The sequence below is a fragment of the Carcharodon carcharias genome, chromosome 1, assembly GCF_017639515.1.
Source record: "Carcharodon carcharias isolate sCarCar2 chromosome 1, sCarCar2.pri, whole genome shotgun sequence".
Taxonomy (NCBI): Eukaryota; Metazoa; Chordata; class Chondrichthyes; order Lamniformes; family Lamnidae; genus Carcharodon; species Carcharodon carcharias.
The window spans coordinates 254,609,657-254,627,333 of record NC_054467.1 but is presented as its reverse complement, the minus strand read 5'-3'; the positions used below and the strand labels follow the sequence as shown (position 1 = coordinate 254,627,333).

General features: G+C 42.6%; 1 protein-coding gene across 1 annotated transcript in view; it reads left to right on the top strand.

Moving 5' to 3' along the window:
- The window catches only part of sema4f (sema domain, immunoglobulin domain (Ig), transmembrane domain (TM) and short cytoplasmic domain, (semaphorin) 4F), a 262,102-nt gene that overhangs the window by 197,218 nt on the left and 47,207 nt on the right, over positions 1-17,677 (top strand). Inside the window, exons 9-10 of the mRNA XM_041197038.1 lie at positions 26-207; positions 15,809-15,953. Coding sequence (XP_041052972.1) covers positions 26-207; positions 15,809-15,953 — 327 coding nt within the window. The remainder of the gene's footprint in view (positions 1-25; positions 208-15,808; positions 15,954-17,677) is intronic.

Here is a 17,677-nt window from a genome sequence, read left to right as displayed (position 1 = left end):
ATCTTATGGATGTTCCTTTGTTCAGGGTGACATCGGTGGTCAGAAGACACTCCAGAAAAAATGGACCTCCTTTCTCAAAGCCCGTTTGATGTGCTCTGACGAGGACAATGAGATGTATTTTGATAAGATTCATGATGTCTTTACTCTTCAGCCTGACAAGGATAACACAAGTTCAACTGTCTTCTATGGAGTCTTTTCCACAAAATGGTAAGCATGCTGATTTGGATAGAACAACGCGGTTCTTTTTTCTGTACCCAATTTGCAAATCTTTTACTCCTTTAGCTGTGCCAGCTTTCTGCTCTCATGAACTACTGGCCTTTGCTAGGGTGTGACCCCATGTGGTTGAGAAGCCTGGATCGTGAATGTTGGCAGGCTATTCTACCGTCACCAGAAAGCCCACCTCAACTAATATCCATATGCACTTCCTAGATTTGATCCCTCATATAATGAACTCTTGTCTCATTCCCCCAAAAGCATGCGTGTAAATGAATAGAAATTGTGTCTACTACCAGGTGGGTTGGTAAACAGAGATAACAGACTTAAGTTAATTTGATAAATACTTCAAGGAAAATGTTTGTAAGGGAATGGAACTAATTAAATAGTTCTTTCAGAGAACATAATGGGTCAGATGACATCCTTCTATGCTGCAAGATTCTGCTATTGAGCTTGGTAAAGTAAATTAAAATGCAAGCTGCCGATCTATGCACGATGTGCATGTTAATTATCTGTTTCAAAGCACTGATTCGAACTGAGCAAAGTACTGCAAATCCTGGAATTTTAAATAAAAACAGAAAATTCTAGATATACTCAGTATGTCTGGCAGCAGCTATGGAGAGAGAAACAGCGCTAATGTTTCAAGTTAGTGACCCTTTCTCAGAACCAGGAGTGCTTAGAGATGTGAAACAAAATCAAAAATTGCTGGAAAAACTCAGCAAGCCTGACAGCATCTGTGGAGAGAAAGACAGAGTTAACATTTCGAGTCCGTATGAGTCTTCTTCAGAACTAAAGAGGAGTAGAAATGTGGTGAAGTATAACCGATCTAACAGTTTTTAAGCCAGGAAAAGTGGGGGGTGCGGGAGGAAAGAACAAATTGGAAGGTCTTTGATAGAATGGAAAGCAGGAGCGTTTAAGTGACATTGAAGACAAAAGGAGATGGTAATGGGCCAAGTAAGGGAACAAAAGTTGTCTAGAGGAGTTGTGTATGGGAAAGCAGACTCACCCAGCTGCTTCCATCAAAATGATTTGGAATTGACTCGGGAGAGCTGTAAAGTGCCTAATTAAAGGATGAGTTCCTGTTCTTTGAGTTTATGTAGGAAGCTGAGGACAGAGCGTGGGAGTGGAACAGAGAATTAAAATAACAGGCTAATTCTGATTTGGTGATTCTGCTTTCTCATTTATGACTCCTTTAAATGCAAACTTTATTCCTTTACTTGTCCCATTACCATCTGTTTTTGCTTCACCAGCAATTCTTTTTATCATTTAATCGCTCCAGGCTTCTACCCTATCACAGATCTTTCTATTTGTTCTTCCTTTCCTTCTCCCTTTCCATACAAAGCAATATACTGCAGATATTGGAAATCTGAAATACAAACTGGGAAAGCGCTGGAAAAACTCAGCAGGTCAGGCAGTATCTGTGAGAGAGACACAAGAGTTATCGTTTCAGGTCAATACTCTATCATGAGCCGATGTAAGGACGTCAGCCTGCAAGGTTGACTCTAGTCCTCCCTTTCCATGCTTGGTTTAAAAATCTCTAAGTGCTTCCAATTCTGATAAAGGGTCATGGACCTTGTAATATATTCAAATGTTGCGAGAAGGCAGTGTCATCATTAAACAAGTGAGTTGGCGATCTTGGTGTCTGTCTTTCTTTGCAAATGCCTTCCAATGCTTTACAGACCTGAAAAGTTAACAGTTTCTCCACCAATTCTGCCCAACCTGCTAAGTATTTGTATTATTTTCTATTTTTTTTATCACTGCCAAGATCTTGCAGCCATTTAAGAGACTAAGTACAGTAATGGGAGAATTGTAGGATTTTCTGGTTGGGGGGGCTAAGATGGCCCAATGGTCTTCCTCAGCTGTGTCTATCCTGTGACTTCCAGCTGCCATCTAGAAGTGACGCCTAAAATCAGATTCATGTTAGATTTCATTGTCAAATAAATAATTAAAACGTTGCACCATTTGCAAATTGTTTATGGAGCTACAGGTCCAAGTTGACAAGTCACAGCAAACCAGTCAGCATTTTAGCATGATCCAGCCATTATCTTGTTATCCTGGTTTTCCCTCCTCACCTTGGTGGTGGTGGATCTTTAGCATAGTGGTCTGTGTCTGCCTGCCCCTTACCTAAACCCTCTATCCCCAGCACCTCAGAAATTGTTGAACTGAACTATCCAATTCCTCTATTGATGCTTTATGTCAGCCATAGCTGAGTGACAATATCCTTGTCTCTGCATCAAAAGGCAGTGGGTTAAAGTGGGAGATGGTGGCATAGTGGTAATGTCATTGGCCTAGTCATCCAGATGTCTAGGCTAATGTTCTGGGGACAAGGGTTCAGACCCTACCACTGCAGCTGGTGGAATTTGAATTTGAGTAATAATTGGGAATTGAAAAGCTGGTCTCAGTAATGATGACCATGAAACCATTGTCAATTGTTGTAAAAACCCATCTGGTTCACTAACGCCCTCTAGGGAAGGGAATCTGCCTTCCTTACCTGGACTGGCCTATATGTGACTCCAGACCCACAGCAATGTGGTTGACTCTTAATTGCCCTCTGAAAGGATGTGGCAAGCCACTCAGTTCAAGGGACACTAGGGATGGGCAACAGTTGTTGGCCTTGTCAGTGATGCCCACATCCCATGTAGGAATAAATTAAAAACAAGTTCCACCCCACACACTAGCGCAGTACATACGAACATACGTGTGAACATACTACCACAGCCGATGTTAATTGCTGTGCAAACCAAATCCCAGAGGGAAATTTGGCTTATGGGCCATACTCTTTTTTTTGTATTCAGAAAACTAGAAGAAGACATACTGATGTCAGTAGTAAGAAGTCCAGTAACATTTTTGGGATTTTTAAAATTTAAAAGGTAAAGTTTTATTAGCAATGAAAGAAAACTTAAGCGCACAAGATTGCAGTTACACAGTTCAACTTAGTCTTACAAAACATTCCCTCAAAAAGACACTCTATTTGGTCAGACCCACAAATAAATACCTTTCAGGTAACACTCCTGTAAAGATGTCTAACTATAAAAATCCAGCATTATTACCCAAGTAGAACTGCTGTAGCTTTAACAAAGGCATTCCACACTTTTTCACTCAGCTGTATTTGTCCAAACTTCAGAATAAGACTGTTTTTTTGCAACACAAGACTTTTCTGGCTTGACTGGATGGCTGATTCAAACCTGCAACATCTCCCAGCCCAGAGCTACGAGCTCCAGCAGCTCCCAGCTGAGCTCCAGATCAACAACTACCTCTCAAGCTCCAGTAACTCTCAAATACCGTTTTTCCCCTTTTATCTCCACTTCCATTGTTCTCTCACCTCTTTGAAACTCAAATCCTTACAAATATAAAATATTTCATGTCTCTATTTTGTCTTTGCTTTTGGGTCAATAAAATATGATATCCCCACTTCTGTTTATCTATGGAATTCTTGCAAGATGCAAACTTGTCACCTCTGACTTCCCTTTACTATTCAAACTCTCAATTTATCTAAAAATACAAACATAAGAACTAACCTATTCATTTGGACCTGAAAGCTAACAACTCTATCCTTTTCATGTTTAAACCCATCAGACAACCTGACTCCTATTAATCTCTGCCCAGCTTAATTAAATCACACACACACAAATAACATCCATTTCTCATAGGCAGGAGCCTCAAGCCTACTCTGCCATTTGATAGTTCATGGTTGACCTGACTGTGTCCTCAACTTGATTTCCTGTCTACCCCCTATAGCCTTTGATTCCCTTGTTACTGTTCTCTGGAGAAAAGAATTCCACAGACTAACAACCCTCTAAGATAATTTTTTCCCCTCATTTCTGTCTTCAGAGGAAGACCCCTTATTTTTAAACTGCGTTCCCGAGTTCTAGTCTCTCCCACAAGCGGAACTAACCTCTCAGCATGCACTCTGTCAAGCCCGCTCAGGATCTTGTATGTTTCAGTAAGATCACATTTTATTCTTCTAAATTCAAATGGATACAAGCCCAAACTGTCCAGCCTTTCGTCATAAGCTGACCCCTTCATCCCAGGAATCAATTGGTTGAACCTTCTCTCAACTGCTTCAAATGCAATTATATCCTTATGTAATGACAGCAAAACTGTACACCATATTCCAGGTGTGGTCTCACTTATGCCCTGTATAATTGTAGCAAACTTCCCTACTTTTATATTCCATCCCCTTGCAATAAATTACAACGTTTCATTTGCCTTCGAATCACTTGTACCTGCATACTAACTTTTTTGTGATTCATGTACCAAAATACGAACAAATGAATTAGGGGCAATGGTAGACCATTCGGCACTCAAGCCTGCTCCACCATTCAATAGGATCATTGCTGATTTCTGTGACCTCACCCCCATATTCCGTCTACCCCTGATGGCTTTTGACTCCCTTGTTGGTCAAGACTTTATCTATGTCTGCCTTAAAAGTACCCATTGACCCTGCCTCCACCACTCTGGGGAAGAGAGTTCCAAAGAATCACAAGGAGACAAATCTGTGCATTGTACTCTAGATAAAAACTCAAAACATTAACTCTGTTTCTCTCTCTACAGATGCTGTCAGACCTGCTGAGTTTTTCCAGCATTTTCTGTTTTTATTATCACTGTACTCTAGATGTGGTCTCACCAACCCTATAAATGTCCCTACAAAAAATCCTGCGTTTATATTCAATTCCCGTTGCAATAACAACATTCCATTGCCTTCCTAATCACTTGCTGCCCCTGCAAGCTAACTTTTTCTGATTCATGTACCAGGACACCCAGGCCCCTCTGAACCTCAAAGCTCTAACCTCGCTCTATTTAAATAATATGCTGCTTTTCATTCTTCCTGCCTAAGTGGACAAGTTCACATTATACCATATCTGCCAAATGTTTGCCCACTCACTTAACCTGTTTATGTTCCCTTGCAGGCCCCTTATATCCTCTTCACAATTTACTTTCCTTCCCATCTTGGGGTCATCAGCAAACCATGCATTTGGTGCCTTCATCCAAGTCACAGAATCACAGAATCTCACAGTGCAGAAGAGGCCCTTCGGCCCATCGAGTCTGCATCGACACGTGAGAAACACCTGACCTACTTACCTAATCCCATTTACCAGCATTTGGCCCATAGCCTTGAATGTTATGACGTGCCAAGTGCTCATCCAGGTACTTTTTAAAGGATGTGAGGCAACCTGCCTCCACCACCCTCTCAGGCAGCATATTCCTGACCATCACCACCCTCTGATAAAAAAGTTTTTCCTTACCTCCCCCCTAAACCTCCTGCCCCTCACCTTGAACTTGTGTCCCCTTGTGACTGACCCTTCAACTAAGGGCACAACTGCTTCCTATCCACCCTGTCCATGCCCCTCATAATCTGGTACACCTCGATCAGGTCGCCCCTCAGTCTTCTCTGCTCCAACGAAAACAATCCAAGTCTATCCAACCTATCTTCATAACTTAAATATTTTATCCCAGGCAACATCCTGGTGAACCTCCTCTGCACCCCCTCCAGTGCAATCACATCCTTCCTATAATGTGGCGATCAGAACTGCGCACAGTATTTCAGCTGTGGCCTCACCAAGGTTCTATACAACTCCAACATGATCTCCCTACTTTTGTAATCTATGCCTCAATTGATAAAGGCAAGTGTCCCATATGCCTTTTTCATCACCCCACTAACATGCCCCTGTGCCTTCAGAGATTTATGGACACACACGCCAAGGTCCCTTTGTTCCTCAGAACTTCCTAGTGCCATGCTGTTCATTGAATACTTCCTTGTCAAATTACTCCTTCCACTTTTCAGGGGTAAATTCCATCTGCCACTTATCTGCCCATTTGACCATCCCGTCTATATCTTCCTGTAGCCCAAGACACTCAACCTCACTGTTAACCACCTGGCCAATCTTTGTGTCATCTGCAAACTTACTAATCCTACCCCCCACATAGTCATCTATGTCATTGAAATCAACTGTAAAGATCAGGCTCCACCACTGATCCCTGTGTCACTCTACTCATCACATCCTGCCAACTTGAAAAAGGCCCATATACCCTTTCTCTCTGCTCCCTGTTAGCTCACCCATCCTCTATGCATGCTAATATGTTACTTCCCAAAACCCTGACCTCTTATTTTGTGTAGTAACTTTTGATGTGACACCTTGTCAAATACCTGCTGGAAGTCTAAGTGCAGCACATCCACAGGTTCCCTTTTATCCACATAGCTTGTTACAATTTTCCTCAAAAAACTCAGGGTGGGGGGTGATGGCAAAGCAGTAAGGTCACTGGATTAGTAATCCAGAAGCCCAGGCTAATGCCACAGCAGCTGGTGGAATTTAAGTTCAATTAATAAAATCCAGAATATAGAGCTAATATCAGTAATGGTGACCACGAAACCATTGTCGATTTTGTAAAAGCCCCTACGGTTGACTAATGTCATTTAGGGAAGGAAATCTGCCATTCTTACCCGGTCTGACCCACATGTCATTCCAAACCCACAGCAATGTGGTTGTCTCTTAACTACCCTCTGAAAAGTTAAATTGAAGGGCAATTAGGAATGGGCAACAAATATAGGCTTTGTCAGCAATGCCCAGATCCCATGAAAGAATAAAGAAAATGTTTAAATATGATTTCCCTTTCACAAAACCATGTTAACTCTGCGTGATTGCATTGAGATTTTCTAAGTGCCCTGCTATAACCTCCTGTATAATGGATTCCAGCAGTTTCCCTATGACAGATGTTAAGCTAACTGGCCTGTAGTTTCTTCCCTTTCTTGAATAGAGGAGTTACATTCACTGTTTTCCAATCTGAGGGACCTTTTCTGGATCTAAGGAATTTTGGCAAATTAAAACCAATGCATCCGCTATCTCAGCAGCCTCTTCTTTTAAGACCCGAGGATGAAGTCCATCAGGACCTGGGAGCTTATCAGATTTTAGTTCCAATAATTTTCTTAGTACCCTTTCCCTGGTGATTGTAATTATTTTAAGTTCCTCCCTCTCTTTCACCTCCTGATTCACAATTATTTCTGGGATATAATTTATATCCTCTACAGTGAAGACAGATGCAAAATATCTGTTCAGTTCATGGTTTTGTGAAAGGGAAATCATGTTTGAATTTTTTCTTTATTTTTTTCATGGGATGTGGGCGTCGCTGGCAAAGCCAGCATATGTTGCCCATTCCTAATTGCCCTTCTATTTCAGAGGGTAGTTAAGAGACAACCACATTACTGTGGGTCTGGAATTACATGTAGGCCAGACCAGGTAAGAATGGCAGATTTCCTTCCCTAGAGGACGTTAGTGAACCAGATGGGTTTTTATAACAAGCGATGATGGTTTCATCGTCACCATTACTGATACTAGCTTTATATTCCATATTTTGTCATTTGAACTTAAATTCCACCAGCTGCTATGGTGGGATTTGAAGCATTTGAACCGCTATTTCTTTATTTTCCATTATTAATTCCCCATTCCCACTTTCTAAGGGACCAATGCTCACTTTACTTACTCTTTTCTTTTTTAAATGCCTGTAGAAACTCTTAATATCTGTTTTTATATTTCTAGCTAGCTTTCTCTCATACTCCAGTTTCTCCCTCCTTATTAATCCTTTAGGCATTCTTTGCTGCTCTTTATCTTCTGATCAAATTTCTGAACTGCCACTCATCTTCGCGGAATTATATGCTTTTTCTTTCAATTTGATACTATCTTTAACTTCTGTAGTTAGCCATAGATGGTTTGTCCTTCCCGTCTTTCTTTCTCACTGGAATGTATCTGTTTAGACTCATAGACATTTACAGCACAGAAGGAGGCCATTTGGCCTATCGTGTTCGCACCAGTCAACGAAGATCTGACGACACTAATCCCAATTTCCAGCACTTGGCCCATAGCCCTGGAGGCAACCATTTGCAATCTATATTAATAACTTGGATTTAGAGATAGAAGGTACTCTAGCTAAAGTTGGAGATGACACCAAAATAGGTGGGAAGGTAAGTTGCAATGAAGAAATAAGAAACTTACAAATGGATATGGACAGGTTAGGTGACTGGGCCAAAATTTGGCAGATGGAATTTAACATGGATAAGTGTGAGGTTATCCGTTTTGGTTGGAAGAATAAAAAGGCAACTTATTATTTAAATGGAGAGAAACTTCAGAATGCTTCAGTGCAGAGGGATCTGGGTGTCTTCGTGCATGAATGGCTGAAAGCTAGTATGCAGATACAGCAGGTAATAAGGAAGGCAAATGGAATTTTGGCATTTATTGCTAAAGGAATATAGTATAAAAATAGGGAAGTGTTGTTGCAACTGTGGAAGGCATTGGTGAGACCGCACCTGGAGTACTGTGCACAGTTTTGGTCCCCTTACTTGAGGATGGATGTAGTTGCATTGGAGGTGGTTCAGAGGAGGTTCACTGGATTGATTTCAGAGATGCGGGGCTTGTCTTGTGGGGAGAGATTGAGCAGTTTAGGCCTCTACTCGCTAGAGTTTGGAAGGATGAGAGGAGATCTAATTGAGGTATATAAGATGCTAAAGGGGATAGACAAAGTAGACGTGGAGCAGATGTTTCCTCTTGTGGGGCATTCTAGAACGAGAGGCCATAGTTTTAGGCTAAGGGGTGGTAGATTTAAATCAGAGATGAGGAGGAATTACTTTTCTCAAACGGGCGTGAATCTGTGGAATTCACTACCTCAGAGTGCAGTGGATGCCGGGACGCTGAATAAATTTAAGGAGGAGATAGGCAGATTTTTAATTAGTAATGGGTTGAAAGGTTATGGGGAGAGAGCGGGAAATTGGAGTTGAGGTCGAAATGAGATCAGCCATGATTGTAATGAATGGAATGCTCCTAGTTCTTATGTTCTTATGAGGCTTTGGCAATGCAAGTGAATATCTAAATACTTCTTAAATGTTGTGAGAGTTCCTGACTCAACTACCCGTCCGGGCAGAGAGTTCCAGACTCCCAGCATCCTCTGGGTGGAAAAATCTTTCCTCAACGCCCCTCTTAGCCTTCTACCTCTCAACTCTGTGCCCCCTGGTTATTGACCCCTCTACAAATGGAAAAATCCCCTTCCTATCTACCCTGTCTATGCCTCTTATAATCTTATACACCTGTATCAGGTCCCCTCTCAACCTTCGCTGCTCCAAGAAAACAACCCCAGCCTATCCAATCTTTCCTCATGGCTCAGACTCTCCAGCCCAGGCAGCATCCTGGTAAATCTCCTCTGCACCCTCTCCAGTGCTCTGAGTATTCTGAAATATCTTCTTAAATGTCTGCCATGGCATCTCTACTGACCTATCCATTAACCTAAGTTCCCTGTTCAATTTAGCCAGCTCTGTCTTCATGCCCTCATAACTGCCCTTATTTAAATTTAAAGCATTAGTCTTAGATCCACTCCTCTCATCCTCAAGCTGATTGTGAAATTCATCAGTCATATTATGATCACTGCTACCTAGGGGTACCTTCACTATGAGGTCATTAATTAATCCTGTCTCATTGCATATTACCAGATCTAGCATAGCCTGCTGTCTGGCTGGTGCTAAAACGTGTTGCTGTAAGAAACTGTCCTGAAAACACTCTATGAATTCATCATCCAGGCTACCTTTGCCAATCTGATTTGTCCAATCTATATGTAGGTTGTATTCACCCATGATTATCACTGTACCTTTCTCACAGGCCCCCATTATTCCTTCCTGTCTACCCTGTCCTATGGTGTTGTTACTGTTAGGGGGCTATAAACCACTCCCATAAGTGACTTCTAACCTTTACTATTTATCATATCTACCCAAACTGATTCTACACCTTGCTCTCCAGAACTAGGTACCAATGTCATCCTTAATTAACAGAACCCCCCCCCCGACCCCCAACCACCACCCAACCCCAACCTTCTCCTGGCTTCCTATTCTTCCTAAATGTCATGCACACTTGAATATTCAAGTCCCTGTCTTTATCATTGTAGAAAATAGGAGCAGGAGTAGGTCTTTTGGCCCTTCCAGCCTGCTCTGCCATTCAGTATGATCATGGCTGATCCTCTATCTCAACGCCAGACTCCCGCTCTCTCCCCATACCCCTTGGCACGTTTAGAGTGATGAGCCGCCACCTTCAACCGCTGCAGTCCATCTGGTGCAAGTACATCCAGTGCTGTTAGAGAGAATTTTCCAAGATTTTGATCCAATAACAGAGGCAGAACAACAATATCATTCCAAGTCAAGATGATGTGTGGTTTGAAGGGGAACTTGCTGATGGTGGTGCTCCCATGCATCAGCTGCCCTTGACCTTCTAGTTAGTAAGGTTGTGGGTTTAATAGGTACTGTTGAAGGAGGCTTGGTGAGTGGTTTCCATACATCTTATTTACGCGCTGCTGCCACCATGCGTCGGGGCTTGAGGGAGTGAAATGTTTGATGCATTTATTGGGGTGTTGATCAAGCGGATTGCTTTATCCTGAATGGTGCTGGGCACCTTAAGTGTTGTTGGAGCCACATTCATCCAGGCAAGTGGAGAGTGTTCCATCACACTCCTGATTTGTGCCTTATAGATGGCTTTGGAGAGACAGACGCTGAGTTATCTACCATGCAATTCCCAACCTCTGAGCTGCTGTTGTAACCACAGTATTTATATAGCTGGTCCAGTTCAGTCTCTGAGCAACAGTAACCCCCAGGATGTTGATAGTGGGGAATTCAGCCATAGTAATGTCATTGAATGGCAAGGGACGATGGTTAGATTCTCTCTCATTGGAAATGGTCATTGGCTGGCACTTCTGAGGCACTTGCCACTTGTCAGCCCAAACCTGGATATTGTCCAGGTTTTGCTGCATTTGGACATGGACTGCTTCAGTATCTGAGGAGTCACGAATGGTACTGAAAATTGTGCAATCGTCAGCGTACATGTCTACTTCTGACCTTATGGTGGAAAGAAGGCCATTGATGAAGCAGCTGAAGATGGCTGGGCCTAGGACACTACCTGAGGAACTCATGCAGAGATGTCCTTGGGCTGAAAGGATTGGCCTCCAAAAACCACAATTATCTTCCTTTGTTCTAGGTATTACTCCAACCAGTGAAGAGCTTTCCCCCTGATTTCCATCAAGCTCAATTTTACAATTTTACAATTGATGCCGCACTTGGTCAAATGCTCCCTTGATGTTCAGGACAGTCACTCTCACCTCACCTCTTGAACTGGAGCTGAACGTCTTGGACCTGTAATGCTGGGAACTCAGAAGGAGGCAGAGATGGATCATACTTTTGGCACTTCTGGCTGAAGGTGCTTGTAAATGCTTCAGCCTGCCACTATTCACAACTGGATAGGGCATAACTGCAGAGTTTTGATCTGATAAATTGGTTGTGGGATCACATAACTCTGCCTATTACCTGCTGCTTCCGCTGTGTTTTAAATGGAGTTTCAAAGTTAACAGTATTAAATCACAAACTGGAAAGCTCCTTTCTAAGCACCTTGAGTTTTTTTTATTCATTCATGGAATGTGGGCTTTGCTGGCTGGGCCAGCATTTAGTGCCCATCCGTAGTTGCTTTTGAGAAAGTGGTGGTGAACTGCCTTCTTGAACCGCTGCAGCCCATTTGGTGTAGCTATAGTTGCAGAATCCTTAGTATGACCAGATTTTCAAAAGTCAAAATGAGACACATTGACCAGCTCCCCACTCCAGTGTAGCACTGAGCGCTTTTAGCTGGAGCTGCACCACTGCCATACATCCTCTGCCATCAGAGCACTCATGGTTGCTAAGAGACATTGTCAACACCTCATCCAGGAGAGTGGCCTGGACAAATCTTGCGCGAGCTCTTGGAGCGCACTCCCAGCTGGGAGTGGGATCAGCTGTCTCCCTGGGATCCCAGGGTATTCCCCCCAGCCTTAGAACCATAGAAAAGTTACAGCACAGAAGGAGGCCTTTCGGCCCATCTTGTCCATGCCAGCCTGATGACACCCAGATGCCCTTTCTAATCCCATCTTCCTGCACCCAGCCCATAGCCCTGCAACTTACAGCACTTATGCTGTATCTTCTTGGTTTACATTCCGGTTGCATTAGTCTTTTGCCGCTGTGTTGATCCCATTGGCGTAGGTTAACGTTGTCCAAAAATGGAAAAACTGAAAACTGGGATATTTGAATGATTTTGTCAGGACACCGGAACATTTGTCCGTGACTGTTTGGGCAAAACCGGGACATCTGGTCATCCTAAGAATCATGTCCCTCTTAAGGCATGTCAAAAATGCCAGTTATTAACCAAATGTCGTTCTGAAGGATTAATATCTCTCTCACTTTCAATAGGCTTGCACCTTCAGGAGAGTGAAGCAGCAGAACAGGAAAAATTGAGGCAGAGGAGCAGGTTAAAGAAGTATATGCCTTTTTTGTATGCCAGTATCAACAATGGACTAACCCACAGTTCAGAATTCCAATCACCCATATCAAGATGCTACTATTGGGTGCCAAACCTGGCAGTCAAAACATAGGCGACATGTAGAAAATATTTCATTTATCTACAAGCCACAGACAAAATAACACAGCATAACTTTTTGAAATGAAAATGCTTTGTTGGAGTTAACAAATGCTCAAAGTAAATCATATTTTAGGACAGAGGTCACAAAGGATGAACATATGAACAAGGAGCGGGAGTAGGTCATTCAGCCCCTTGAGCCCGCTCCACCATTTAATAAGATCGTGGCTAATCTGAAATCTGCATCCCAACTACCCCCGATAACCTATCACCCCCTTGCTTACCAAGAATCTATCCACCTCTGCCTTAAAAATATTTAAAGACTCTGCTTGCATCACGTTTTCAGAGAGTTCCAAAGACTCACGACCCTCTGAGTGAAAAAATTTCATAGAACACATGCAGTATAAATTGTTGTTTCCACCTTATATTGGTATTCTTGTGAGTGTCCTGTTGAGTGCAAGACGAAAAGCTTAGACATATCTTTTTTTAGGCAATACTACCAAACAACTAATTGTAATAATGTTGAAGTAATACAGCGTGACAGAGGTATGCGCTCTACTGCATTCCCGCTTCACTTTTTGTGAGTTGTGCGGTGGCCTATTAGTTCAGCTGGCTAGATGGCTAGATTATGATGCAGAATGACAATAGCGCTGGTTCAATCCCTGTACCAGCTATTCAAGGCTTCCTCGCCTTGTGAAGTGGTACCTCTCAAGCTGTATATAACCAATTGTCTCTCTCTAATGGAAAAAAAGATGCCTATGGTTCTTTATAGACTATGGCTAATAACTTTACCTTAAAAATATATCCAGATGGTCTATCAATTCTCGTTGCTACTGTATAGCTTTGATTGTCCAACTGACCAATATAATAATTAGTGCAGTAGATCAATCAACACATGCTGGCTCATTTCATTACTATGTAGATGAGAAGATTGGAAGTGCACTGCCCTGAAAGTGTGAAAGCAGATTCAATGGTAACTTTCAAAAGGAAATAGGATATGTGCTTGAATGAGAAAATTTGCAGGGTTATGAGGAAGTGCAGGGGAGTGGCATCATGGGCTGTGGCTTTGTTCTGTACTGTATCATTATATTTTTTTATGATAAATATAAATGATACACTGAAGTCCCCTTGATAAATTGAGTGAAATAGAATTAACATATCAGGTTGATGATCTTTCTGATGAAAATTCATTGACCTGAAACATTGGGCTGGATTTTCGTGGAGGAGGAAGAAGGGTGAGTCAAGAAACTTCCTAGCTCTGTTAAGGAAGCCTGTGCCTGCCATACTTTTGTTTTATTTTGAAGGTGGAGGCAGATTGGAGTTGGCCCACCACTTCTGGAGGCAGTCCAGAGACAGGAATGGAAACAGGATGGTGAAGCCGACAGTCTAGAGCATCTGCCTCTGTTTACCGGGATATTGACCCAGTTGTAATAATGATCGCCAGGCCCTTGAGTCTTCACCCCCCCCACCACCCTGCATAACCCCTCATCCCCTCTGTACCTCCATGCCTTCCCCTGCCCCCCTCCTCCACCCCATTGCTACTCACCCAGTCTTCACTATTGCCGACTTCAGGAGTCATATAATAACAATGGGAAGGCTTTGAAATGGACATGATTGAAATTAAAAACAAAAACAGAATTACCTGGAAAAACTCAGCAGGTCTGGCAGCATCGGCGAAGAAGAAAAGAGTTGACGTTTCGAGTCCTCATGACCCTTCAACAGAACAGATGAGAAGATTGGAAGTGCACTGCCTGAAAGTGCGAAAGCAGATTCAATGGTAACTTTCAAAAGGGAATAAGATATGTGCTTGAATGAGAAAATGAGTTCTGTTGAAGGGTCATGAGGACTCGAAACGTCAACTCTTTTCTTCTCCGCCGATGCTGCCAGACCTGCTCAGTTTTTCCAGGTAATTCTGTTTTTGTTTTGGATTTCCAGCATCCGCAGTTTTTTGTTTTTATCTTTTGTTTTTATGATTGAAATTAAACTTAGAGCTGTTACTCAAACACACTTCATGCTGGGAAAAAGAACTTCCAAAGCCATTAAAAAAAAAGTTAAATCCTCTAAGAGAGGTCAATCAGTTGTAAAAATAAGCAAGCATCAGTAACCACATCAAAGATGTTAAAAGCCTCTTAAAACTGTCAGTCAAACTCAGTGCTCCATGCTGAGAAAAGTGGTTCTACAGATTTTTAAATGTTCTACAGCTTTTTGAATTTCAGCCAAGAATTTATAATGGACTCAGTTATTAAAACAAGCCCTTGCATCTACAAACACATAAAGTCTATTGAAACTGGAAAACCAGATGGCTAGGCTTTTCTAAGCTACACCAGATAGCCTGTCAATTAAAACAATTCAAGAGCAGGTGGGCTGTTTTTCCTTTTCTCTAAGTGAGAGCTGCAGACATTTTTATTTTTCAAATTCAAAGCACTGTGGACATTTAAATCACTTCAGATCATGACGCTTAAGAGTTCCCAAACACTGTTTTCTTCAGTTTTGAATGCATCAAAGCATTTTTCCCAATGGGAAAAGAACTGTAATGCCTCCCAATACTTACACAATGCTGATCAAAGCAATGGTCATTGTCTGGCACTTGTGTGACGTGAATGTCACTTGCTAGTTATCAGCCCAAGCTTGACTGTTGTCCAGGTATTGCTGCATATGGACACAGACTGCTTCTGATCTTATGATGGAGGCAAGGTTACTGAGGCAGCAGCTGAAGATGGTTGGGCCTAGGACACTCCACTGAGGAACTCCAGCAGTGATGTCCTGGGACTGAGATGGTTGGTCTCCAACAACCACAACCATTTTCCTTTTGGTTAGTTATGACTCCAACCAGTGGAGGCTTTTCTCCCTGAATCTCATTGACTTGAATTTTGCCAGGGCTCCTTAATGCCACACTCGGCCAAATGCTAACTTGATGTTAAGGACAATTGCTCTCACCCCTTGAGTTGAACTCTTTTGTCCATATTTAGGCCAAGAACATAATAAAGTCAGGAACATCCTAAGGAGAGCCTTGACCTGGAATAGTGTGTTGTATGTGATGGTGTTTCTTTTTATTGGGGTAAATAGCTGAACCTGCTCCAGAGTTTTTTCTTCTACATATTAAAGCACAATGTTTGAGTAAAAGCTGCAGAACTTAATTAAAACTAATTCATGTTTGTTCCGCCCGCCTCCCCCAACCCCCGTACCATCTCTAGGGACAACCAAAGCGTTTCTGCAGTGTGTGCTTACAAAATCGCAGATGTGCAGAAAGCTTTCGATGGTCATTATATGGAGTATAGAAGGGAGACCGACAAATGGGACGTGTTTCGAGGTGAAATCCCAGATCCCCGTCCTGGCACAGTAAGTGGGTGACCAATTGCAGTAAGTGATTTCTGCCCAATAGAAATAAAAAGATCTACTTTATAATAAGGAAAATAGCTAGATTGGCATCTTGAGTGTTCGAGCCAGTATGGGACTAAGGCATTCAGGACAAGCATCCAAGGTGCTATTATTAGCAGAAGTGAAAAATCAGGTCATCCTGAATGATTGTGGTGAATGCTGCTGGAAGTACACTTAAGTGGATGCACCTTCAGATCGAATGGCCGTCTGACTCTTGTCTTGGCTCATGAAGGGTACAGACTTAAAAAAACTACAGAGAACATGCATGGAACTACATCCCAGCACCAACAGCACTTTCAAAAAAGAGCAGGCTAAGAGAAAAGGCTTTTCCCAGGTTTAGACAGGATGCAGATCTTCTTGCTAACTCTCAAAAGCACCAAGTTACTTCAAACAACATCATTGGAAATTGCAGCAGGTTCACAGCTCATTAAAAATCAAAGCCTTACAAAAATCAAACTTGTAATGAAGATTTGTGGTCAACATTAATATCAGTTTTACCCCATCTGTTTTCATTGATTTCAATAAGGGAGTTGAGAACATAGGCTGGTGGATGTTACTGTGCCCCATAGCATGAGGGAGCTGGATTAAAATTAGAGAGACAGTAGCGTAAAAATACAACCAGTAAGCCAGGATTGCTGTGGAAACTGGTTGGAAGAGGACCTTAGTTCACGTGGTATTTAGTGAAAAGCCCATTTTTTCATATGCTTCGGAGAATGAGCGCACGCACAAACATCATCTGCATACTGAAGCTCTGTGACCAAGGTTGAAGTGATTAAGATCAGTGGTGTGACCCTGGAAAATGAGGAACACTTTCCATATCTTGGAAGCGTCCTCTTGCCGAAGGCAGACGTAAATGATGAAATTCATCATTACCTCCAATGTGCCAACTTAGCCTTCAGCCAACTGAGGAAAAGATTATTTGAGGACCAGAATCTCAAACCCGAGGCTAAAGTAATGCTTTACTGGGCAGCAATGATCCCTATGCTCCTGTCTGCTTCGAAGACTTGGTTGACCTATAGCAGCCACCCAAAGCACTGGAGAAGTACACCAGTGATGCCTTTGAAAGATCCTCCAAATTCAGAGGCAAGAAAGGCGGCCCAACAGCAACGTCCTTTCGCGAACCAACTGGCCCAGTATTGAGGTATTAATCACTCAAAATCAGCTCCACTGGGTGGGACATGTCGCTCATATGCCTCACACCAGACTCCCACAGCAACTGCTCTACTTAGTTGCAGGAGCATACTCCCAGGAGGACAGCGTACAAACTTTAAAGATTTCTTCAAAGCATCCCTGAAGAGGTCAAACAACACCCCTCCCTCATGGGAGACCCTGGCTTGTGATTGACCAAAATGGAGAAAGCTCATTCAGGAAGGCACAAAACACTTCGGGAGACTTTATCAGGAATGTACAGAGGCAAAGTTGAGGAATTGGAGGGAGCACACGAACCTGCAAACAACCCATCTACTCAACCCTTCAAGCATCACCTGACCCATGTGTAGCAGAGTCTGCAGATTGAACATCAGACTTATCAGCCATTCAGAACCCATTGGACCAAAGTGGAAGCAAGTCATCCTCAATCCTGAGGGACTGCCTAAGAAGATAGGGAGGAGGTTACTGAGTGACGTGAGGGAGCTGGAATAACATTAGTAGAGAAACAGTTAGTAACACAGGGTGGTGAGGGGAGG